We start from the raw sequence: 25,645 nt of genomic DNA, 5'->3' as shown, positions 1-25,645 counted from the left end.
AAGGGGATGTGGATCTGAGGAGGCTGTGAACACTGGACTGGCCCAGCTTCCACCCCCCCTCCTTGTTTAAAAGCAGGCCCTGAGGCCCAGAGATGGAAGAGGCCCGCCCTCACCACCCAGTTTGTCCCTGCAACCCCAGCCTGCATCCACGATGAACACTGAGGGCAGTGTCTCTGCAGTGTCTCTGCCTTCACTTGGGGAAGGCATGTTTATGGGTCGGCGGACTCAGGCCATTTCTCCCCACCATGAAGGCACCTGTTTTATGGAAAAGGACAAGTTTTATTTATTGAAATTGGATCACATCCCAGAGTCAGCTCACCACTCATCAGGGGGGCCAGGTACCTACTCTGTATCCTTGTCCTCAGATTGTGACCTTGAATTTCTCATCTGGCTGCTCAGATACTTGATCTCATTCATTCACTCCTTCATTAATTCAGCAAAAGATCATTAGGTGAATATTTTATATCAGTGACTGCAGGTTCCAGGAGATAAAATGACAACTAACATTTGCAGAGGGCTTAGTAAGTGTCAAGTATAACTCTGAACAGTTCGCACTGGATCCTCACACCTCCCTCTGAAGTACTATAGGGGGCTCCATTTACCCAACAGGACACTGAGGCTAAAGGTAGTCGGCTTCATGTTTGGGTTTCAACCCCAGGCTGAGTCCAGAGTGAGTGCTGATAAGCCATATTGTGCCGGAGACAGCCACAGCCTCTGCTGTCACGGGAATGGTGGCCCTTGGGGAAGGATAACACTTAACATGGCATCACAGGGCATGCACAGGATATCTGATGGAGAGCCCAGGGATGCAGAAAGGCCTCCTTGAAGAAGGAATACCTAAACTGAAGGGAGGGGATGTGCAGAAGCTGATAAAGGGAAGAGGAAGAGAAGAGAATCCCAGGCAGGATGGCAAGAGACAAGAGGACAAAGAAGCTGAGGACCTGAAAGACGGGATTAGGTCTCAGAAGGTGCCCTTGGAGCAGGAGCCTGAAGAAAGCCGGGGAACACCTTGCCCACTGGTAAAGAAAAAGGGAAGTGCCGCCTCTGGCAAGGCTCTGATGCAAATGCACGCTTGGCAACAAGTAGGGAGCAGCAGAGGAATTTAGGGAAGCCTAGGAGATGAGACGGAGGGGCCGGCATATTTCACACTGGTCTTGCCGGCTAGGAGATTCTGTCTGCTCCGGGGGTTAGTGTTGAGAGCAGAGGAGGGACCTGTTGTTCCAGGTCTATTTTCTACCCTAGAATGTGAACAAGAGGGCAGGGAATTCGTTTTGCTCTTTGCCTGTCCCCATCCCTGGAAGAGCACCAGGCTCTTTGATCGCATTCAGTAAATCTGTGAACAAGGAAGTGAATGGACGAATAAATAAATGAATGAAATGAAGGATTGAGTCAATGAATAATTACGTATCTGACTCCTCCAGAGATCCTTCATCCCACAGGTGCCAGGAAGACCGGCTCCGCCTCTCCACCGCCCGGCTTCCACCCCGCCCTTAGGCTGCAGATCCGCGCCGCGGCCGCCAGAGGGCGCGGAGCAGGGGGAGTTTCCCGCACGGAGAGCTTTGCGTGAGGCACCGCATGGGGCGGGGCCTGCGGACCGGCGCCTCTCGGCTGGGTCTGGTCGACGGGCGGGCGGAACGCGGCTGCGGGGTTGAGGCTGTGCGGCGGTGGCCGGAGCGGTTCGGCCGGCGCACAGAGCGAAGATGGCGGCGGAGCGACAGGACGCGCTGAGGGAGTTCGTGGCGGTGACTGGGGCCGAAGAGGACCGGGCCCGCTTCTTCCTCGAGTCGGCCGGCTGGGACCTGCAGGTAGCGGCGCGGGGCCGGCTGCGTCGAGCCGGCCGGGGGCTGCGGGAGGCGGGCGTCCGGCGCATCAAGCCCGCGGTGGCCGAAGCGCACAGTCATCCCGCCGGGCTGCGGCCCGACCCAGGCCTCAGGGTCCTGAGGCCGCTTGCCACGCGTCGCCAGCTCGGCTGGGCGTGGGAAAACGCGGGCCAGCCCCGGCCGAGCCCTCCTCTGCTGGGTCTCGGGTCTCCCCTCCGCCTCGTCCGCTCGCGGGGCCAGCGAGACTTTGGGCACTGCCGCGACCCGCGTGGAGAGAGGGAACCGGGGGGCGTGGCGGCCGCACCGAGGCTCTGCTGGGGCCAGGCCGGCGGGAATGACCAGGTCCGAGGTGGAGCTGCGCGGGGGAGAAGGTGATTGTTTACTTCCCTTCACGCCGCCCCTGCTGCGGGTTGAGGGAGCACCCCGGCCCAGGCATTGGCCCACGCCCCCTCCTACCCTGTTCCTGGGGGAGACTCCCTCCAGGGTGGTGGCGCAACCTGGGAGCCTATTCGTCTTTCCTGGTTCAGTCTTCTGTAAAATGGGAGGCTCGTGGAGTTTATCGTCCAATGTACTGGCACGTACTACGTATTCATTAAATACTTGTTAATTAAGGCATTAACATGAGCTACACGAGGGAGGAATTTTTTGTAAATTGTTAAATCTCCCGTGCCCAGAACAGCTCCCGGCTCATAATGGGCACCCAGTAATTAATTATAGAAAGAATTGTGTAAATGGTCTTGGTCTGCCTGCGTCTTAGGTGGATGACAATGATTAGTATTTCTTGATTCCCTAGCATGAGCCAGGTGCTATTCTAACTCCTTTACGTATCTTAAAATTACTTAATCTTTGCAATTTGCCGCTGAGGTTTAGGGAGGTTAAGAAACTTGCTCAAGGCATCACTAGCTATAGACTGGAAAAGATAGACTTAGAACTCAGTTCTGATTCCAGAGCACTGAAGCACCAAGTGCCAGGCACTTTCCAGGTGATGATTTGTTTAATCCTAATAACAGTGAGGTAAAGAAAACTAGCTCCGCTGTGTAGGTGAGCAGTTAGACGCTGAGAAGGCAAGTGATAGGTCCCAGATCCCACAGCCAGTAAACAGTGAGGTTGGGATTTAAACTGGGTCTGCTGACTCCACCATTTAAATTGCTTCCGCAGAGCAAAAGAGTTAGGTATAGTGTCACGCCTGTACACACAGTGTGCAGCCCTGTGCAGGGCAGAAATACAAAATGCAGCCACAGCCTGGAAAACCTAGGAGCTTACAGTGTTACCCAGTTGCCAGGTCATCAGTCCCACTCTCCTCACACTACAGGTAGGGAAACTGAGGCTCGTGCATGTGACATGACTTGCCTGCCAGGGCCAGGACTGGAATGTAGGCCCCCCTCAATTTCAGTGCGTGTCCTATGACAGCACACTGCCTCCAGCTGACTGGTTATATCCCATGAAGGTATACTCCTGACTGGCTGATTATGTTTCACAGGGGCTCATTGCCTACTCTAAGGCTGGTGATCTTGAGGATAGGAGCCATATCTTTTTCATCTCCGCAGACCTCAGTGCTCTTTCTTACTTCTTTGTTTAAAGTGATCCATAAATACCTAACTGTTAAGTCAGTGAGAGAACAGCCAAACACAAATGGCCAAAAGACTCCTGTATACCTGCTGTATGTAGAGAGCTAAGGCATGACTGCAGGAATGTTACTGGATCCTCTCATTCGTTGCACAGGATTGGTGGGACAGGTGTCTGCGTTGCATAGATGAGGAAATTGGGCCTTAGAGAGAAAGTAAACAAAGCAATTTGGACCCTGTTCCAGATTCTTGGCTGTCTCATAAAAGCTGAGAGTAAGGGCCTGAGCAGACTGCCTGGGATGGAACAAGGCTCTAGTCCTTACCAATTGCTTAACTTTGGGAATTTTCTTAATTTCTCTGTGTTTCTGTATCAGCTATAGAATGAGACAGTAACACCAATCTTCGAGGATTAAATGAGTTAACACATGTAGAGTTATGTTCAGAACAACGTGGCACATAAATAAATGCTCAATAAATGTACACTGCTTTTACTGGATCACGTTTCCTAGTAAAATGAGAATGAGGAGTGTCTCCATCCTAGCCTGCCTTCTTGCCTTCTATTATTTCCCTTAGTGGATGGAATTTGTTTCAGGTGATAAGAAGAGAGATGCTTGCTATCTTTTTATCTCTTTTTATGTGGTCCCCAGATAGAGACCACCTTCTAAGTGTGAGCCGTACCTTCGTGACTATGCTTTTTTGTACTCAAAGGAAATATGTGTTAAATGAAGGCCTGTTTAAGAATCCCAAGTTACTACGTCTCTGTTGCAGATCGCCCTAGCGAGCTTTTATGAGGATGGAGGGGACGAAGACATTGTGACCATTTCGCAGGCAACCCCCAGTTCAGTGTCCAGAGGCACAGCCCCCAGGTAAGGGCCAACTTCAATTATTGCTACCAATAGTGATGAGGACCAGTTTCCTGACTTAATGGAGGATTAATCGTGGGGATACAGTGGGTTAGAGAAAGGAAGTTAGATTAACTGGTGGATACTAGTTCCTTACATGACATGTTCCTCTCCTGTAGAGAGAGGCACAGCACACTGCGGTGCAGACTCTTACCTGATTGTGGTTTACGGCCCAGTCGTAGGGGGAACCACAGAACCTGCTTTTAAGATGTTTCAGGGTCTTTTATTTATGAATGTGAGGCGTGATCTCTCTGTCTCTAGAAGTTTTTAAGTAGAAACCAAAGGACTTCCTTTCTGGGGGCTATAGATGTAAAAGATTGGACTAGATGACTTTAGAAAGGCTCTTTTGATATTTTAGGATGCCTGTTACCCTATATAGTCTTAGAGAAAATAAACCTGTGTAACCCACTCTTCCCCAGATTGATTAAGTGAAACAGAGTTAACCTTTATGATTGAATTTACATCCCCTGTCACAGCCACCTAAGGTTCCCATGGCAGGTCACTGCTGTGATCTGCAGAGTGAGACAGTGCTGGTCTTCCAGGAGACAGGCAGGGCCTCTTCCTACAAAGATGTCTGAACTACAGCTCCCTCTGCTCTAGCCTGATTTGTTTTCTGCCCTCTGGTTTATGTTTTCATCAGAAAAAATTGTTTGGTTTTTAAATCAACCTCTGAGTACAGATAGAGTGTTTCTTTGCCAGTGGAGTGTAAATTATGTTTTTCTCTAAGAGCATCCAAGCTTTAAATTACATTTCCATCCTTTGAAGAAGGAGCACTAACCCCAGATTTTATTCCTCCCTAACTTCTTTCCCTGTCTCCCATGTCCAGAGAAGAGGTAGTTGGCAGTCGATCTTTTAATTATTAATTAGGGACTGACCTACGAGGTACGGGTGATGGCTCCTCTGGTTGTTACTACCAGGTACATGGTTAATAGGGAGATGTTCCATCTGATTTCCTGGGAGAGTCTTTAATAGGTACCCCCCGTTACTGTGGGGATATTGGCGTGTCAGACATGAGGGGGCGGGGGAGTTGAAATGTAGCCTGATACCAGTCACAGGTTTGCACTTCTCTCCGCTAGTAGCCTTAAAGCCCTGTCAAGGCAGTGGTTTATTGGAGCATAGGCCTACGAGCCCAACTGCCTACATTCAAATCCCAGCTCTGTTACTTGGGAGCTCTGTGTCCTTGGGTGTTGACTGAACATCTCAGTGCCTCAGTTTTCCTCACCTGGTAAATGGGCAGTGCCTATAACATGAAAGATTAAAAGACTATAACTTACAAAGCATGTAGAACACAGCACATGTTTGCCGTTGTCCTTTTATTGTTATTAGCATTGGTTTTCATCATCCCCATTCATTTTCTGTGTGTCCCCTGTCTCTTTCCACAATGAATACATAGATAAAAAATAGACCTATAAGTAAAAGAATCGAGGAAATAGAGTTTAGTGTTAAGGCCAACAGGGACTGAACACATGTGCAGGCCTAAAGGCCTTGCTTTGTTGCTTCGGGTAAGCCTCAGACCTGGTACTCAGCTTGGGTGAAGCCAAGAAAAATGGAGAGGGAGGACGTAGTCTGTTACATCATTGTCCTTGCCTGGAAGGAAAAGACGGAGTGCATTCTCAGGAGAGGCCACACTTGTACTAGCCCCTCAGAGGAGTTGTGTGTGCCACCTGTCCCTGCTGCCACCCCGAGGGACTGGACTGCCACATGCAGGACACCTAGCCTGCTGCCGCGTGCCCCACCCCGCCCGTGCTGTCCTCTCCTTGACTGCTGTTTCATGTCCTTACTGTTGCTTTGGAGCAGCACTCTGTTAGTGAGGTCCTCCGTTGATACTAGAATCTGGAATGATGGGAGAAGGTTTATAAATGACCTAAAGTTATGGGCAGAATTTTGTATGTATGTTTTCTTTTCTGGCAGGAAAATACATAGCTTTTATCAGATTTTCCAAGGTCTTTGGAACATAAAGAAGTTAACCATTGCTAAAAGATGGTCTAAACTCCTCAGTCATTGCAGCGGTCATTTATTGAGCACTTGCCAGACCCTGGGTTAAACCTTTACATGTACATGTCTTTAGTCCTCACTACAACCCTATGTGTGGGTACTGTTACTCTACCCATTTTACAGATGAAGATACTGAAGCTGGGTGTCTTCCCATGGTACACAGCTGGTAAAACAGGTATTTAAATGCAGCTCTGTTTCTGTTTCCAGCATTCCTCTCAGCGAGAATGATGTTCTGCCTCCCTTCATGGACCTATAGGGTCCTCCAGAGCTGGCCCTGAACCAGCCATCCTAATCTTACCCCCTTTTTCTTGTCTCTCAGATCTTTAGTCCCACCAAACTGATTCATTGATACCTCAATTTTGCCTTATTTTTGGTTTTCCTGCTTTTGTTTGAGCCTCTCACCTAACTGGCCATGCCTGCTCTCTTTTCTGTCCAGTTCCCATGGTTCCTTCCAGGTTTAGCTCAGTCCCTACCTTCTCTTTTGAGTGTGTTGTCCCTAATCCATAGGCAGCATGCCATGGTCCTGTTACTCAGAAATCTAGTCACCTATAATTCATTTGCTTCTTGACCCGTGTCCACATACTACTTGGTGACATCTCTTGTGGGTCGTCTTGAACTCTTCTGATACTTAACTTCACTTTTTCTCCCTCAGTAAATTGGAAGTTCCTGGAAGTGGGAGGGCTAGGATTTCAGGAGCACCCACCATCTGCCTGGTTCTGCCAGATACTCTTACCTAGGTTGTTACGCCTCAGCAACTTGGGAAGTAGGTTGGGTGCTGGGTCTTAGAAAGATTGAGGGACTCACAGCTGCTGTTATGGCAGATTCAAGCCCAAGTCTGTGTATATAAAGAGCTGCTTCTGCCACATGCTACCCGCCCCCTTGTCCAGCACCTCCCATCCTGTACCTAGCACAAGGTAGAGCAGGAGGTAGTGGTGTCTTTCATCCAGCTTAACTATACTTTCTTAGAATGTCAGGGACTGCCGTTTTCTGATTCTCTAAAACTATACTATCCAGTGTAGGAGCCTCTAACCTCATGTGGCTGTTTAAATTAGTTAAAATTAAATAAAATTTAAAATTAGTTAAATAGTAAAAATTTTTTTTAAAAATTAAAATTGATTAAAAATTAAATTAATTTTTTTTTAAATAAGGAGGAGGAAGGGGAATGGGAAACTTGGGGGAGAGTAAATTTTTTTTTTTTTTTTAAGATTTTATTTATTCATTTGACAGAGATCACAGGCAGGCAGAGAGAGAGGAAGGGAAGCAGGCTCCCCGCTGAGCAGAGCCCAATGTGGGGCTCGATCCCAGGACCCTGGGATCACAACCCTAGCCGAAGGCAGAGGCCTTAACCCACTGAGCCACCCAGGTGCCCCATTCAGTTATTCATCCTAAGCACATTTCAGAAACTCAGTGGTCACGTGTGACTATGACTTCCATACTGGACAGCACAGGAACATTTCCATCTCTATGAAAAATGGATCTGACAAAGGATTTTTGTACACTTCAGGGTGCCAGGGTACCTGGGAGATAGAGTTTCAATGCTGAAAAAATTGAAATTTCCGAGACATTTTGCCACTTTGTGGAGGACAAAGGACAAATTTTTCTAAAATTGGTGATGTCCCCTGGTCATCCGTGCCATAAGGTAATCTCAGAGCACTGCCCCAGAGCAGCTCTCAGATCTGACCATGTGTCAGAATTACTTGGAGACCTTCTCAAGTGCAGGGCGCTGGGCATTCCTCCCAGAGTTTCTGACTCAGGAGCTCTGAGGCAGGCCTGGGGACTGGCATTTCTCAGTCTTGCAGATACTGCTGATGCTCTCGGCCTGAGGACTAGCACTTTGAGAAGCACTTGTAATGTGCTGCACCAGGCATCAGCGCTCCGACAGCTCACAGAAGCCCAAGGGGTTGGTGCTGTGATTGGTCCCAGTGGCACCAGAGAACACAAAGACTTTGAGAACTTCATTAGCATGCCCCAGATCCGTGGGTGGGCTCACTCCGGATTAGAACCAGGTATGTGGACACCACAGTCTGTGTCAGATAGTGTCAGAGTCTGGATGGGAGAACTTCTGGAGAAAGACTCAAATCTGCAGCCAGAACAAGTGGTTTGCTCAAGCACATGTACACGTGGTATTTAAAGGTGTTTAACAACAGAGAGAGGGCATTTTTCCCATGGATGTGAAGCTGAACATCTGTGGAAAACTCCCCCTGGGAAGATGAATGAGTGAAATTAGCCTTTCAGGGCCAGAGTACACATCTGTCGCTTGGATCCTTTTGAACTGTGTCATATAGAGATCCAGGAATGCCCAGGTCATTGCTCTCTGCTAACTCAAGCAGGCAGTGCATTTGCTACATTAATTGGTCTTTGTTCTTCTCTCCTTTCTAGTTGATGGCACTTCAAAGCCTGTTCCATCCTCTCATGGTCTCCTTGATATAAATCTTTAAGATTGAACTGCACCTTTATCTGTAGAAAATAATTCCTTGAGCCTTCTCAGTCTAGCCCCTGTAAACCTACATTATCCCCCCCCCCCATTGTAGAGAACTTACTTGTTCCCCTAAGAAATACATTTTATAAAATGTGTCTCATGATTTCTGAATTCCTGGAAGACAATCTAAACTAGAAAAAAAGTGACAGTTTAAAACAGTGTCAGAGGAGGAAGGTGACTCTTCATGTCAGAGGTGACTCTTCTGTGCCCTCTCCAGCCCCACACACAGCTCTGCTTTCTTCCTAAACTTTAATAAAGACTTGCTCTTGACTGACCTGCAGCAGAAACAGAGATATCCTCAGTCACATACTCATTTCATTTTCACTTGTTGATAGCTTGCCCTTCCTGGAAAGTGTTACTTTGTGTTTGTGTGTATACCCCTTTCCTGCTGTGCCCTGCTGCTCCCTTACCCCCACCAGCCTCCCGCCCTTTTTCTACCTGACTGGCAGTCCACTCATTCTTTGGCACACAGTCCAAATGTTGCGTTTTCCTGGGAAAACTTTCTCCATGTTCCCCCATCCCTACCCTGGGAAGGACAAGACATTCTGTACTCACATGTGCCATGTGCTTCCCTCTGCTACGACCCATACTGCACAGTATTTAACAGGGGCCATGAGCCTATAGCAACTGAAGAATAAGAGCTGTGTCTGGTCATCTTTATAGACCCAGTGTCCAGAACAGTATTTAAAAATTAAATGAAGAGGAGTGCCTGACTGACTCGGTCCGTGGAGCATGCACTCAGGATTGATCTCAGGATTGTAGGTTCGAGCCCCATGTTGGTTGTGGAGATTATCTAAAAATAATAAAAATCTGTTAAAGAAAAAGTAATAAGAATTAAGTGATGAAAATAGCTATCCAGTCGTAAGTTTTTAAAGTAGTACACACCCCTTACTGTTCCTTTCCTCCCTATAGGAGAGCTTAAATAGATTCTATTTCCCAATAGCCCTCTCTAATTTATTTGCAGTCCTGTGTTACCTTGAAGAAAAATTCCACATTATTTTGATAGAAAGGTTAGTCCTCTTTCATATAGATCCTCTTCTACCCCACCAAAAAAATTAAATCCTTGTGTCCTCAACTCCTTAGCAGCTGATAATGGGGCTACTTTTGTTTAACTCTTCCCAATGACTTTTTGCTCCTTTCTGTGTCTCCAGTGATAATAGGGTGACATCCTTCAGAGACCTCATTCATGACCAAGACGAGGAGGAGGAGGAGGAAGAGGGCCAGAGGTGAGTCTTTGCTGGGGGGTGCAGAGTCCACTGGAATGTCCTTGATAATGTGTAAGCCATCTAGAAGGACCTAGAAGGATAATGTGCTCAGTTATCATCAGCCATTACTGTTGTGGCCTAGTCTGGGTGGGTTATATTCCAGAAACAGTCTCCCAGTCCCTCTAGCTTAGAAGTCATCCCTTTCCCCTGTTACTATTTTTTTCTTTTGGGGTATTCTGGGTTTTTCTTCTTTTAATTATTAAAATAAGATGTATTTGTTGAGGAGTGTTGGGGAAGGGAAACAAATCAATAAGAAGGAAAAAAGTCATTCATAATACCTGGTCTTCCAGTGGTCACCAGGTGTCAGTTATTTTGGGTGTATATCTTTCCAGGTTTTGTTTTGGTGGTTTTTTTTTTTGTTGTTTTTTTTTTTCTTTTTAATTGAAATGGCAATATATCACATAATAAACAGAATTAAAGGCTTATCAGTGTGTATTCCCCCAATGCAAACACATACATACTATTTGGTCTGTCTGTTTTTAACCATTAGGAATGCTATAATAAAAATAATGTCCATTGTGGAAGATGGAATAGTGTACTGAGAAAATGTAACAGTTATACACCCTTTAGTAACTAGAGTTAATGTTCTGGCATATTTCTATTCAGTCTTTGCTCTGTATATAAATGTACTTTGTTTGGTATTATATTTTACATGGTGATAGTCAAATAATTTTGTTTCTTGTTTTTGTTGGATTAATACTATTTATTCAGTATTTCTCTGTACCATTGAGATTCATTACTGTTCTCAACAACTATAATAATAATTCGTCATACGGGTTGTCCAACATTTAAGTTTTTGATGGTTTTTTACCACTGTAAATATCATCGTTGCGAACATCTCTGTGTATTAATCTTAGGTTACATTTCAGATTATTTTCTTGGGGTAGTTTCTAGAAATGGAAGTGCAGGTCGAGGGAATAAGTATTTTTAATCACTTGATCACAGGCTCTTAGTTCACAAGCCAAGGCTTTGAGATTCCATTATAAAGACTTTTCAGTCCGCTGAGCAGAACTTCATCTGCAGCCTCATTTCACAGCTTGGAGTTCCCCATGGGCCCTGCCTCGGTCTGTCAGACATTCTTAACGATCATTATAGTAACTCTTATGGAAATTTAATAATCTCATGATGGTCACTCTTTGGGAAGCGGGCTGAGAAATTACATGTGTTCTGTTCTCTGTTTTCATCCATATAGTGACCTTTACACTGCCTCACAGCCTTCTTTTTAGATACATTCAAGGTTCAGAGTTTTACATTCCTTGAGTGAAAGGCAATGCCATCAAGTATGTGAATGCCCAACTTCTAAATGGCCGCTGCCTCCTTTTCCTGTCCTGTCACATCCTCCAGGTGATGACCTTCCTTTATTTCACATCCTGATTACATCCTCAGCCCCTCAGCATTTCAGACCTGATGACATTGGTGCTATCGTCCTTGTCAAGGCCTGTGGCTTGCCTTGCATTCAGTGGGGAATGTCAGGAAATAAAAAGCTGGGACTAATTTTATAGGTTCTCAGCTCTCCCCACTGGGAGACACACTATTGACCTAGCAGTGAATAGGAGCAACAAGCAGGTGGCTAGCCAGGCTACATGAGTACTGGTTTTTAGAACCAGATTAAAAACTGCTAGCTTCATCTCAAGCCACGTTTGGCCCATTGCAGAGCCTGGTGTGGGTATTTTGGGGCTTGTATTTGGCTTTCCCTGACCTCCTTCAGTACCCTCTTCTCAATGCCCCAGAGGGTATCACCAGAATAGCGAGGTGAGGTGAAGCTTGGGTGAGCTCTCAGTGCTGTATCACACCACCTCACATGTGTGCATTACTCTGTGCTTGTTCTTTTGCATACATCTGCTGATTTGAACCTCATGGCCCTGACTTAAGGAGCAGGTAGGTAGGGCATGTGGTCCTTCCCTCCCATTTCAGAGATAAGAAAAATGAGATACAGGGCAATGCACTGGTTTGCCCAGGGTCACTCAGTGGCAGAGCGAACACCGGAGCCTAGCTGCTCATGCTAACCACACTGCTGCCTCTGTTAACCTAGAGCTGCTAGTGGTAGCTGCTTCTGCCTGTGACCATAGCTCTGTCTCCTAGAGAGGTGCTAGCCACCGGATGGATAATTCCCAGTTGGAACTATTTTTGGACCTGGCATGTTGTCATGCATGCCTGGAATGCCCTTCCCTGGTTTCTTCACCTGATAAAATGTATCCTCATCCTCAGGACTCAGCCCAGGAGATATTCTAGGAAGCCGTGATTATCCTCCCCAGCTCAGTGCTCCAGAGCACCCCTTACTGACCTGCATTGCTGTTCACACTGCATTATGCCTGCCTGCCTACTTAACCTGTTTCCCCAACTAGACAGTAAATTGCTTAAAGATGGACATTGCACCCTTTAATTCAGTGTGCCTAGCACCTAGCCCAGAGCCTGACACCTGCTCTATTCATGTTTTCCAAGTGTGTTTAGTGTTAGACATGTATTTTCTATGCAGGTTTTATGCTGGGGGCTCAGAGAGAAGTGGACAGCAGATTGTCGGCCCTCCCAGGAAGAAAAGTCCCAACGAGCTGGTGGATGATCTCTTTAAAGGTGCCAAGGAACATGGAGCTGTAGCTGTGGAGCGAGTGACCAAGAGCCCTGGAGAAACCAGTAAACCAAGAGTGAGCATAAGGGTTGTTATCTGTGGCCATAGGCCTCTGGTTTTGGGGGCTGGGGGACCCCTTTCTCACTCCAGTAGTGACTGAATTTGTTTTGTTTTGTCTTTCACTGCTCACTTGCTCTTACATGTGCAGGAGCAGTGTAGTTTCTCTCACCTTTTAACATGAAATCAAGATTTGAGGCAGTTTTCAAATCTCGGCCTGTGGGCTAGAACAGGTCCTATATACTGTTTTATTTGGCCAGCTTGATTTACTCAGTGTTTTACCTCTTTTGTTTTAATTAAATTAGTACCACCTGTGTTACATAAATTCTAGATTTCTGTCGTCTTTGGAAAAGTCAGAAAATCTTCAGTATTACCTTGCACCCAGATTCCTGCATGACCATAATTAACTAGAGCTTAGTAGCAGCTCTTCCCTTTAGCCAAGCAGTGCCTGCCGCGCCCCCCCCCCCCAATCCTGGTCACTTTATTCATCTACCATACTGCCTGGCCCTGTGGCCCTGAGTTCAATACCAGAGCAAGTACACCTAGTCGGTAAGAAGCTTGAGGTATGTCATTGTATCTGAGTGACCCATCACCATTGCCCCTCTCCTCAAATGTTTATGAACTTGTGTTCTGTAGCCATTTGCAGGGGGTGGCTATCGCCTGGGGGCAGCACCGGAGGAAGAATCTGCCTATGTGGCAGGAGAAAGGAGGCGGCATTCCGGCCAGGATGTGAGTGCATTTACATTCTTTGGGAAGCTCATAGACTGTTCTGTCGTTTTTCAGAGGCAGTTGGTCACATGTTATTTGAACCAGCAGCCTCTGAAAGGGAAGAGGCAGTGCCGTTACTGTGGTCCTTGAATGGAGAGGATTATCTGACGGGCAGAGGCACTCCTGAGAAGGGGTGAGCAAAGGAGATGGATAAATGAAGGAGTTTCCTGAGCATTCTGTGAACCTTGGGCAGAGGGATGATTCTAGGGTTTTCTGGTGGTGTGGACATGGCTGAAGAACTTCAGCTTCACTCCACCCAAGGAGGCCTAGAACACAACTGAAAAAATTTTCCTTACTACTGTTCAGTCCTTTTCTCTCTGTGTTTAGGGTCCCCTCTCCAATAAGTGTCTCATACTATATCAGTAATTTTGAGGTTTGTGAATTTAATATTGTGCCGTAAACAGATGCTTGGCCTTATGACCATTAGTTTCTATAATGTATTTGTTTTTTAATCATTTTTGGGTTTTATTCCAAAATAAAGTCAAGCAAGAGGAAAATAAAAACCATATGCACCTGAAGCAGCAGCTGCTAATATGTTGGTTTGTAGCCTTGACCCTTTACTGTGAATATGTATGGGGAATTAACAGAGATAGCATTTGTAATAACTGCAGAATAGTCCCATGAGTAAATTTGCCACGGCAGTTGAGTTGAGCACAAGCTACAGGCCAAGCACACTGGCAACCCTACAGATAAGCCACAGCTTCGACTTAGTCACTTGCTCAGAACCACTTAGCTAGTGAGTGCAAAATCGAGATGCAGACCCAGGTCTGCTTAAATCAAAGTCCATGCTCTTAATCTATTGCCATATCACCTTCTTTTAGGTTAATACTTGGTGGTTGATTGGATTTTCTCATGCATGCATGTGTGTGGCGTGTCTGTGTTTTGATAATGACACAGGAAAAGAGTAAGAACCTGCTAATTTGCGGGGTCGCATTAGTATGCTTGTCAGTTTCCTGACAGTGTATGGACTGCTTACCTTCTTTTTTCACAGGTTCATGTAGTATTGAAGCTCTGGAAGAGTGGGTTCAGCCTGGACAATGGCGAACTCAGAAGCTACCAAGACCCATCCAATGCCCAGTTTCTGGAGTCTATCCGCAGAGGGTGAGAAGAGAAGCCCTCCTCTGGGTTCCATGTCAGTGAGTGGAATGGGAGATGGAAAAGAAGGGGCTGATCGAAATGTTTATTATTTCAGAAGTAAAAAGATTGATTGATTTTAGAGTGGGGCAGTGCATTGGGGAGGGACAGTGAGACAGAGAGAATCTCAGGCAGACTCTGTGCTGAGCACGAAGCCTGATGTGGGGCTCGATCCCATGACCCTGAGATCACAACCCAAGCTGCAGCCAAGAGTTGGATGCTTAACTGGCTGGGCCACCCTGGCGGCCCTCCCCACCATATTTAAAAAATTTTATTTATTTTGAGAGAACGCACGTGTGCGCATTTGTGAGCAAGGGGTGGGGCAGAGGGAGAGAGAATCTCAAGCAGGTTCACACTCAGTGCAGAGCCCAATGAAGGGTTCGTTCTCAGGACCCTGAGATCATGAGTCCAAAATCAAGAGTTGGACTCTCAACTCACTGAGCTACCCAGGTGCCCCAAGCAGTGAAAAAAATTTAAGCAGATTTAACATGGTTAAAATACAGATTTACAGATCTAAAACCTTGAGTGTCTATTTTTCCCTTCTGGGCCTGGGACAAAACCAGGTGACCAAATAAGATAGAGGTCTCAGTTGTGACTTTGAGCAAGTGAGAGACACGTGGGAGGCAGACAGTAGCCACTGAAGTAGCCGCTCCTTGTGGGGACCCAGGGACTTTCACTTTGGAACGACTTTCATTTGGAACTAGGATGTTTCTCCTCCCTTTGCACCCATCACTGCCATTCCCATGCTGCTCCCTGTGGACCGCAGCATTGCCTTTTCTCCTGCAGGGAGGTGCCAGCAGAGCTGCGGAGGTTAGCTCACGGTGGGCAGGTGAATTTGGACATGGAAGACCATCGGGATGAGGATTTTGTGAAGCCCAAGGGAGCCTTCAAAGCCTTCACTGGAGAGGGTCAGAAACTGGGCAGGTAAGAGCAGCACAGGCAGAAGCGGGACGTGCCGGTCACTCTCCCTGCCCCTGTAGACCCAGCATCTCACTCACTTGACACGTAGCTCTTCACCGTTAAGATCATTGTACATTTCATTTGTATAGGAGGAAGAGTGTGGAGACCGTGGACTTTGGTGTTAAAAGACCTGAGTTTAAAATCTCTTCTTCACTTTCTAGCCGTATGACCTTCGACTATAGGGCAAATCTCAGTTTGCCCAAGTATGAGATGGGACTGATGAGAGTCCTTACCTCCTTAGCAACTGAGGAGCCCAGAGCGCTGCCCCACAGTGAGCAGTCAGTCAGTTAGCAGGAAGGGCAGTACGTTGCTGCTTTGATTCAGTAATCTAGCCTGTTCGCAGGGGTAGTAACCTCCTTCATGGCTTTTGGCTGAAACAGACACATGTTTTCTTGGGTCACCAGAAATGGGGGTTTGGAGGGATGAGAAATCCTGGACTCTGCCACCCAGCCAAGATTACAACAACTTTGTTCAGGAGCCAAGGAAGCTCAGGGACATTATTGCCCTATGCAGGTGGCTGCTCCACCATTGTGGCGGCCCTTATCTCTCCTTTGGCCCTGTGTGATACTCACTGTCACTTCCTGTGACTTTTTCAGCCTTGTATCCTCTGCCACTGCCTCCATCTTGCATTCAGACCCCTGATAGGACCTGATTGGTCGAAATCACTGTTGCCTTTGATAGGTGGAGTTCTCCCACCAGACCTTGGCCAACCCATACTTGGGCTGCCTTCCCTCGGAGGCCCATTCAGCTCTGTCCATGGAGTCACTTGGTCAGTGTTCTTCAGAGAGAGCTGTGCCCAGAAGAGGCACTTGGAATAGTGAGCCTCCCTGCTAGTATTAGAGCATTATTTTACAGAAGGAGTGCTGAGATTCTTGGACTCTAAGGGTTATCCTTGGAGGCATGACTGCTATGTGGTGGAACCAAGATTGGAACCCAGGCCTTCTGACTGGCATTTCTTCCCACACCTGTACAGTGAGCACCCTCTCTGATCTAGACCTGACAGCTCTTGAGCTAAGCGCTGCCCGTGCTCACCTCATAACCATCTGTAGGGATTGGAGTGTGGTCTGCCAGCAGCTGGGCCCTTTGAGCTTCATCTGGGCCCTCCTGGACCCCCCTGCCTCCCTGATGGCCATTATGCCTTATCAGGAGCTAAGATGATAGCTCAGGACATTAGAGACCAATGGGCTAATATCCCAAGACCAAAATAGGAAGTCTGCCCTGCTCTCATTTCGTCCACCACATTGGGCCTAGGGGTTAGTCCCAAGACAGCTGTCCTCGGAGTGGTCCTGTCTGTGGCTTCTGTGGTAAACTTTGTAGAGCGCTAGATAATTCTTTTTTAATTATTAAAATAAAACATATTATCTTTTAAGAAATAATAGAAAATACAGATCAAGAATAAAAACAATCTAATACCCAGATATATCCAGTTAGTATCATTCTAGTCTTATATGTGTGGGTGTGTATGTGTGTAAATTGAGAATGCTATTTTATCACTTGTTTTGCTTAATGAAACTAATATGGCTACCTACACCAGTAAATGTATTTCTACAATCTTATTTCTAATGCTAACATAACTTTCCATCTTAAGGATGTGCTATAGTTTAACCAGTCCCCGCTGTGAACCATTTAGGCAGTTGCCAGTATTAAGAACCACATTGCAATGAATATCTCTAATTAAATCTTCATATACCCCCTAATCTTGGGTTGGAAGTAAAATTGCCAGCTCAAAAGGTCTTCATATTTTTAAGGTGGTGTCAAATTGTCCTCCAGAAAGGATGTATCCATTTTTGCCCACCAGCTATTGTAAGGAAGGAACCAGAACACTATACAGTTGGGCATGTTTGGCTTCATGATATTGATGGGAAGTGCTACTACTGGAAAGTCTATATTATTTGTGCAAGACTCCACATCTCAAAAAATTTTTAGAAATTTTTTTTAAGATTTTATTTACTTGAAGGAAAGAGAGAGAGCATGAGCAGGGTGAGGATCAAAGGGAGAAGCAGACTCCCTGCTGAGCAGAGAGCCTGATGTGAGGCTTGATCCCAGGACTCTGAGGTAATGACCTGAGCTGAATGCAGATTACTAAGCCACCCAGGTACTCTCCAAAATTAAAATGTTGCTTTTAGCAAGAGGGGAATAATTTTATTATGTGGAGGATGAATTCCACAAGTTGAGACAGATTTTGATAATCAGGTGTTTGACAGCGCTTGATTTTGTCTAAATAAATATTCTTTGCCAGTGCCACTTTCATTTAATTTCAGTATGGCTTTTTATGAAAAATGAGCAAAAGACTTGTTTTATACAGCTAAATAAGGTTTTGTAAGCTAAGTAAGGTTTTAGCTGTTCAGTCTAAACTAGATGTACAGCTTTTTCTAGTTTTTCCCATAAATTTTGCATCATTTTACATTGTCATCTTGTCAACTAAAATGATCAAGAGCCAAAAGTAAGAAAATGTTCTCAGGTTTGCCTAAAAAATCAGTCAGTCTGGGTGCCTGGGTGGCTCAGTGGGTTGAGCCTCTGCCCTTAGCTCAGGTCATGATCACAGGGTCCTGGGATCAAGTCCCACATAGGGCTCTTTGTTCCATAGGGAGCCTGCTTCTCTCTCTCTCTCTCTCTGCCTTCCTCTGCCTACTTGCCTCTCTCTTTATCAAATTAAAAAATATATATATCAGTCAGTCCTGGGTTTTTTCTCCAGTTATCTGAATGAATAACTTGTTCTCAGTTCAAAAACTTGAGAAAACTCTTAAAGTTGGATTAAACTTCATTATTTTAGGTTTTACGTCTGTTTGTTTGGATGGGAACTAATCTGAAGGTCCAGGAAAGACTGCCTCTATTTGATTATGAATAACAAACACCAAGAACGCCCTGGGAGGGTGTGGGTTTGCTGCTACCAGGATTGGGTTTCAGCTGCTCACCATTCTTTCTGCAGTGGTCATTTTGTAAAGAGACGGCAAGGTTGTCAGCGCTTACAATTGTGACAACAAAGCACCTTAGTGTCCAGTTAATTCCTGACTACAAAGGAAATGAGCAGTTGGGTGATTCAGGCTCTCGATCTGGGTGAGGCACTATTGCCCTGTGAGTTGTATGGTATTTGCAGGGAGATAGTAAAGAAACTTTCGGATGTCTGATCTGACCATTCCTGTCCCTGGGTGAAGTGCCTTCTCTACCTCAGATGACCCAGTCACTCCTTGCAAGGTATGGCTCAAGTGCCAGTAGTTCTCCAGAAACACCAGACCCAAGGCTTCATTCCCTTGAACCAATGCATGTGGCTATCGTAAACAACTAGAGCAGTTTGGACCTACTACTTTTTGAGTGTCTTGCTACAAATAAGAACCGTAAGATCTGGTGTGGAGGTTCCTCCTACTCCAGTCCTTACCCTCCTTGAGGGCTGTGTAGGTTGGGAGTGCCCCTTAGGTGACCTTCAGTTACAGCCCAGGGCCAGGCATGATTTGGGTCCAGAATGTAGACAAATCAGCCAGCTGATTTGGGTCCAGAGTGTAGACAAATATAAGTGGGGCAGGACCTTGAGGAATGGTAGTAATCACCTTTTAGAGTGCTTTTCTGCTGTTAGCAAAGCATTAGAGTAAGTATTTCATATGTTTTACCACCTTTAATCCTGTTTCAATCCCTAGGCTACAGATGAAGACTCTGAGCCTTGCAGAGGTCAGGTCGCACCCAAGGTCACACTGCTGGTTAGTGCAGAGATGGGTTCCCTCCAGTCTCTGCTCTTACCTCCCATGCTGTATTGCATCTCAGATGTTCTTACATAGACATAGGTCTTTGTGTTCTTAGTCTATGCTGGATACAGTGCATTATTTTTAGCTGTTATCTCAACCAGAAATTTCATTTAACTCCCATGTTATTGATGAGCAAACTGTGTTGGGACAGTGTTCCATAAGTCCAGGTCTAGGTCTTCCTGACTCCAAGGCTTGGTGGGAGACTATGGCAGGTGTTAGAGCACAGGACAAGAGCCAGGTAGCTTGGCTTGTTTACTAGCTTCACCTCAAAATAACCCTGGGACCTGGTGTACATTGCTTAATCCCATTGTGCCTCAGTTTCCTCACCTAAAAAGTAATGATGAACGCCTGCCTCATACACCACTGAGGATTAAAAGAACTGCTGTGCGTGAAATACTCTGCCTCAGCCCAGCTTGCTGATGGCCGGTCCTGTGCTGTTTCTCCAGCATCACGCTGACTCTTCCTTCATGGGAATGGCTGCCATGTAGTGGACTGCCTGCCCTAAGAGGTATGGAGGTGGCGTAGGGATAGTATTACCCTTTTATAGAAAAGGAAATGGAGAAGCCCAGATGTTCACTAATTGCTGAGGGTCCCCTAGCTCATGAGTGAGAGGTGTATCAGATTCTCTGGGAGCAGGGGACAGGTTTGAAAAAGCGATTTTAATGTAGGTATTTGTTTCTTAAAGTAAACCATAGAACGTGAAGCTTGACCAAGTCCTGGCTGGTAGGAACACACAGAATGTAGGGAGAGAAAGCTTGTTCGTTACGTAAGTTTTTAAAAGTTGAAAAACTGCCCTACGGCATGCACCTCTATTTTCCCACCCATGAAATGGAGACCATACCGTCTCAGAGGACAGTTGTGATGAGTCATGAGGCTGTGGCTATCAAACCCCCCACAAAGACAGCACGTGCACAAAGTGAACACCATTCCCATTTCCCTGCGTTCCCCACCCTTTCCCGTACGGATACTCTGGGCTCTCTTGGAATAGCTTCTCGTTGTAGGCCTGACTGAAGATGTGAGAGATCCCTTTCTGGCAGGCAGTAGCTTCACTGAGTACCTGTTCTGTCCTTGGAAGTGTTACATGAACAGTTGAGGGATAGGCCACCTACAGTCTAATTAGACAGTTGGCCTAATGCCATGGAACTCCCAAGCAAAACAGAGTCAGTCTTGGGCATTTACAGGGGTAATGTTGAACTTCGTGAGCATCTCTTAAAGTCTGGGGTGTTGTGGTTTCTCTGTATGCCCTGGCTCACATTTGAGTACCATACATGTGGTGGTCAAGTAAGTTTGCCTTAACTGCACAGTCTCTCAAGACGTTTAATATGCAAGTGGCTTCCGATGCTGCCAGTTTGTTTTGTGGCATTTCTATAACCTTCCTAGGTGATGGAGGGACTGGATCTCAGAAAACACACTTGGGAAAGCACTTTCTGTTAGATTTGCTACCGGGTACTGTTTTTTTTGTTTTTGTTTTTGTTTTTGTTTTTTAAGATTTTTTATTTATTTGACAGAGAGAGAGAAATCACAGTAGGCAGAGAGGCAGGCAGAGAGAGAGGGAGGAGGAAGCAGGCTCCCTGCGGAGCAGAGAGCCCGACACGGGGCTCGATCCCAGGACACCGGGATCACGACCCAAGCCGAGGGCAGAGGCTCTAACCCACTGAACCACCCAGGCGCCCCGGGTACTGTTTTAAGCTTATAAAGATCCAGGGCGAAAGGAGAGGTTTAAAAACTGATGTCATTAGAGACTTAGGAAAGCAACAAGCGGATATCTCATGGTCTTTTCTCTGCATGGGTCTGGGCTAGGGTGTCTGCTAAGAGAAAGGCTGGGAAATGAGATGCACAGGTGTTTACAGAAGAGAAGTGAAACCTCCCAACAGTTGTCAAGAATTGGGAGGTGTTTTCTTTTGTTTTTAAGAATTTATTTGAGAGTGAACATGCACACTAGCAGAGAGGAACAGAGAGAGAGGGACAAGCAGGCTCCACACTGAGCACAGAGCCAGCGGGGGGCTCAGTCCCACAACCCTGAGATCATGACCTGAGCAGAAATCAGGAATTAGGACACTGAATTGACTGAGCCACTCAGGCACCCCAAGAATTGTGTATGTCATTTTTTATCTGTCTATGCTGTATGTAATTGTCCCCTTTATCCCTAACAAAAATGGAGTAAGGCACATAGCCTTAGCCATTGTTCAAGGTCCTCGTTACCACCCTTGTTGAAACTAAGGGAGTTGGAGTAACTTGCCCAGCACCACATAGCTAATGGGTGAATTCAGACCCCGGTCCATCTGATCTAAGATCTGAGCTCTAAACATGGCAGCAGATACCACGTCCTGTTTGTAATGTGTAACTAATCCCTGTGGTGTGGGGTACTTGGTTGGCCTGTGGGAAATCTCTGCCCCCTTCTGATAGTTGACACAGGAGAATAAATGTGCACACGAGTAAGGTTGTACTAGGGAGTGCAGGCCAGAAAATTCGGTGACAGAGATGGAGTCTGGGCTGGTCCCTACACCTACCAGGCTGTGTCAGGCCCCCTCTACTGCAGACTGCCCTCTCTCGTTGAGGCTTAAACTCAGCCCGATCTGGTCCTGCTGTGGGCTGTCTTGCATACTGCTTTAAGGACACCAAGGAAGAAGGGGGTGAGTCACTTGCCCCAGTTACTCAGGAGTGAGGAAGATAGCAGCGACATAGAGCGGATCCTGCAGGGCCTGTAGGTAGGTTCCACGAGGGCAGACTTGTCTCTGCCGTTCCCTGTGGTGGCAGCAGCAAGCCTAGTCCCAGATACAACGAGTGCTCAGACCAACTCCAAGGCGGGATTGCTTCTTCCAGGGGCCTTGTTTCTGTGTGCGGCCTGATATGATCCTCTTTCCTCAGCACGGCCCCCCAGGTGTTGAATACCAGCTCTCCAGCCCAACAGGCAGAAAACGAAGCCAAAGCCAGCTCTTCCGTCTCAATCGACGAGTCACAGCCCACCACAAACATCCAAATACGGCTCGCCGACGGCGGGAGGCTGGTGCAGAAGTTCAACCACAGCCACAGGTGCCTTGCGCCGTCTGGCCTTGATTATCCTGGGAGGGCCCCCTGAACACCAGCAGGCGCTCCATGCCACCCCGAAGGCAATATTGGGATGGGAAAGTCTGCAGGTCAAAAGCCTTTGGTTCTAGTCCCTGCTCTTGGATTAAGTGTGGCCAGTAACAGCTTTTTCCCTGCTGTGGGTCTCATTCCTCGCCTGTAAAATTAGGGGATTGGAATTCTCAGGTTCTTTTTAGCACCCACAGCATTTGTTCACAGAAGATTTCGTGGTAAAGCCCAAGTACAGAATAATAAAAACTACTGTGGTTGATGGAGGGCGGGAGGGCCATCATCCCCTCCAGTTGGCTTCCTCTACCCACCCACCTCCAGGGGATCTCTGAAAACCATTGGGCTGTCAGAGTCTCTTCTAGATATGCCCTATGAGAATACTAGAATACCTGCTCTACTGTTTCAGATCATCTGGGCTGGATTAAAGCCAACTGTGCCAACCCCATTTTAAAGATGGGGAAACAGAGGCACAGAAAGATTGAAGAAATGAGCAGAGAAGGACTGTTCCTAGTATTATAGGTATTTGGCAACTCCTTTTTCTGGAATAGTCCTATCTGAATTTCATTAGCCGTAGGCCAACTAAACCAGAAGCACATGTGGGGTCCAGGGAATGGCTTGACAGTCCTTGCGTGCTGACAGGGGTCTCATGTGGGCTAAGTTGTGACACGAGTGGGATTAGGATTACAGGAGGTGGGTCAGGAAGAGGAGCCTCTAGGAGGAGGGACCCGAATGTGGGCTGGAAGCCGGGCGTGATGAAAATCTAGGAGGAGGAAGAGAGAGAACGAAGGGAAGGAGGGTGGGATCACAGTAGGCAGGGATCACAGTACGGTGGCAGGTGTTTATCCCAGGTAACGGGGAGCAGCCGTGAAGGTTTTTAAGCAAGGAAGTGACATGATCTGATGTGCTTCCAAGTGAGTGTTTTGGCTGCCCTGTGGAGAAGGATGGCCGGGGGTCGTGGAGAGCAGAGAAGGGCCCTGCTCACCCACCTCCCCACTCACCCCCGCTCCACCAGGATCAGCGACATCCGACTCTTCATTGTGGACGCCCGGCCGGCCATGGCTGCCACCAGCTTTGTCCTCATGACTACCTTCCCGAACAAAGAGCTGGCTGATGAGAGCCAAACCCTGAAGGAAGCCAACCTCCTCAACGCCGTCATCGTGCAGCGGTTAACATAGCCGCCCGCCTGGCTGGCAGCCTCATCTCCCTCCTGCGTCCTCCAGGGCCAGCTGCCCCGCGGGGACCACCCCTCCCACCCCCCCATCCCGCACACCCAGCAGTCCAGTGCCACGTCTCCTCCGTAGCTCTGGGTTCTTAGATCTCGGTTGGACATTTGTTTTCTCCTTAGTTGCATTTCCTGGGTTTTTGTGAACGATCAATGGACTTTAAAGAAAAAAATAAAAATAACCAAAAAAATTGAAGGAATATCACCAGCATGTTGTACGGAACCTCTCCCACTGAAGCAGCCTTTGATTGCTTTAAAATCACATTAATTGCCAGGGTGTGTGGGGAGGAGCCTCCCTTCCATGATTGCTGCTTGAAAATGGCTTGTGGCCCACAATTGCATCCGCTAACATCCACCCACCGTCCCTGAGATGACTAGTGGAGGGTTCCCCTTTGTTGGGAAGGGAGTCCGGCACTCAAAGAAAGAGGCCTTGTAGCCACTTGCTCCCATGAGAACAAACCTCTTGACTGGGTCAAGCTGAGCAGCAGCAGGGGTACCTGAGTGTGAGGTTAGATCTAGATGCCCACGAGCTCTTCAGGTGAAAATAAACACTTGCCTGTGCTCTTTCCACTAAAATCCTGGGAAATTCGAGCTCCCTGGACCTGGGACAGTTGGGATTTTGTTGCCCTCCACCTGCCCCAGCCCTTTCCTCCCCTGTCTGGGCTACTCGCACCCTGATTTTCTCAGCTGTTCTGCCATTGCCTTATTTACTCCGTGCGCATAGATCTGTACCTGGGAGACAAGATAGGGTGTTTTCTCATTGGGAAGCAGCTCCTGCCAACCCAAGTGAGTGCGGAGTAGAGCTCTCAGCCTAGGAAAGGAAGGGAATCCGAATGTCCCTGTGCTCTCCACTCACGGCGCAGGGCAAATCAGATGGTGATGAAGGGAGGCCTTCCTGCACCACGACACCTTCCACTGTGTGAGCGTTTGCAAGAGGCCCCTGCTGAGTCCATTTCGAGGGCGAGTACAGCGTCCCCAGCTCTAGTGTGCAGGTCCTGTGTGCAGTTCTCTGCCCTGCTGCCCTCTGTCACAGCACAGGCACGAGCTCCCCTGATAAAGGCCTCCTCCCAGCAGCGTGCTTCCTGTGCAAGTTTGGCAGAGGAGGGTCACAGGGGTCTCAGATGGAAGTCCTTCCACCGCCCTAATAGCTGAACCACAGACTGAATCAGCACTGACTCAGAGTCTCCTGGTTTTGAATCATAATGTGCCTCAGCCCCTTCCCAGACACTCCTCACCACACACTTGCTCTTTACTGCTTCACCCCTGCGGTGAGACAGGAATACGGCTTCCCAACCCCAGAGCTAGGGAAGGGCTTGGGGTTTCCCCTGGAACCCATCCTGACATGGGGATGTGGCTTGGTATTTCTGATCCCAAACTGGCAGGGGCCTGCCAGGGCAGCAAGGTCCTCAGCACATCTGGCAGGCAGAGGTGACCACGGAAACGAAATGTGGGTCTGGAAAAACTTTGTAAATTGTTGTCACCTTGACCATTAAAAACCAGAACAAGGACAGCAGAGTTTTGTACTTTTTAATGGGTTGCTCTGAAGAAGTATACTAACAGTAGCTACTGCATTGCAAACCCTAAAGCCCAGGTCATGGCTGGTAAGTGATGAGGTGCTGTCTGCCTGCCTCCAGAGCTTGCGCCCTTAACCTCTGTGCCCTTGGTCTGTGTACACTCTATCCCCCAACCCCTGGCGCTGTTTGCATACACTCTACTTATATTCATTCTGCATTAATTAGTACGTACCAGAGAGATCATAAAAACGCCACTTAGAAAAAAAAAACACCACTTAGGACCTGCATCATCTGGAAGAACTTAAAAAGGGCTCTTCACATTTGCAGCTCGCCTGGGGAAGTAGGTAAGGCAGTGGGTCTGACTGTTGTCAGCTACGGCAGTTCAGACAGAGCAGGTGTCTAGCCCAAGGTCAGAGGGATTGCCAGCTACCGAGCCAGAGCTCACACTGGTCTGGATCCAGCCCAGGCAAGCATGTTTTCAGCCCCAGCTTTCTGCTCTGGGTGGCTCAAATGGAAAAGTCCACCATAGGTTTTTTAAGAAAAAACTAGAGTTGCTGGTTCTGGGGCTTCTGAATTCAGGGCAGTT

General features: G+C 47.3%; 1 protein-coding gene across 2 annotated transcripts; it reads left to right on the top strand.

The window, feature by feature from the left end:
- Nucleotides 1-1,636: 1,636 nt before the first annotated feature.
- On the top strand, nt 1,637-25,058 carry NSFL1C (NSFL1 cofactor). 2 transcript variants are annotated; one of them, XM_032351167.1, is made up of 10 exons: nt 1,637-1,805; nt 4,154-4,251; nt 9,913-9,987; nt 11,899-11,904; nt 12,503-12,668; nt 13,286-13,378; nt 14,409-14,518; nt 15,338-15,475; nt 22,117-22,281; nt 23,336-25,058. In XM_032351167.1, exons 1-10 carry the CDS (start codon nt 1,701-1,703, stop codon nt 23,496-23,498), a joined length of 1,119 nt encoding a protein of 372 aa, XP_032207058.1. In that variant the 5' UTR covers nt 1,637-1,700; the 3' UTR covers nt 23,499-25,058. The 2 variants fall into 2 exon arrangements, with proteins under 2 accessions (XP_032207058.1, XP_032207059.1); XM_032351168.1 differs by lacking the exon at nt 11,899-11,904 and having other exon boundaries at nt 1,638-1,805.
- The last annotated feature ends 587 nt before the right edge of the window (nt 25,059-25,645 follow it).

Source organism: Mustela erminea, chromosome 7, assembly GCF_009829155.1.
Source record: "Mustela erminea isolate mMusErm1 chromosome 7, mMusErm1.Pri, whole genome shotgun sequence".
Taxonomy (NCBI): Eukaryota; Metazoa; Chordata; class Mammalia; order Carnivora; family Mustelidae; genus Mustela; species Mustela erminea.
The sequence above is the reverse complement of the archived record's forward strand: the minus strand, read 5'-3'. Positions and strand labels throughout refer to the sequence as shown.

What these genes read in the sequence shown, in the direction of transcription:
- NSFL1C (XM_032351167.1), top strand. Translation starts at nt 1,701, where the DNA reads ATGGCGGCGGAGCGACAGGACGCGCTGAGGGAGTTCGTGGCGGTGACT. An exon ending in TCCAGAGGCACAGCCCCCAG is followed by an intron (nt 4,252 to 9,912) that starts GTAAGGGCCAAC and finishes CTGTGTCTCCAG; the next exon opens with TGATAATAGGGTGACATCCT. An exon ending in CTGGAGTCTATCCGCAGAGG is followed by an intron (nt 14,519 to 15,337) that starts GTGAGAAGAGAA and finishes TTTCTCCTGCAG; the next exon opens with GGAGGTGCCAGCAGAGCTGC.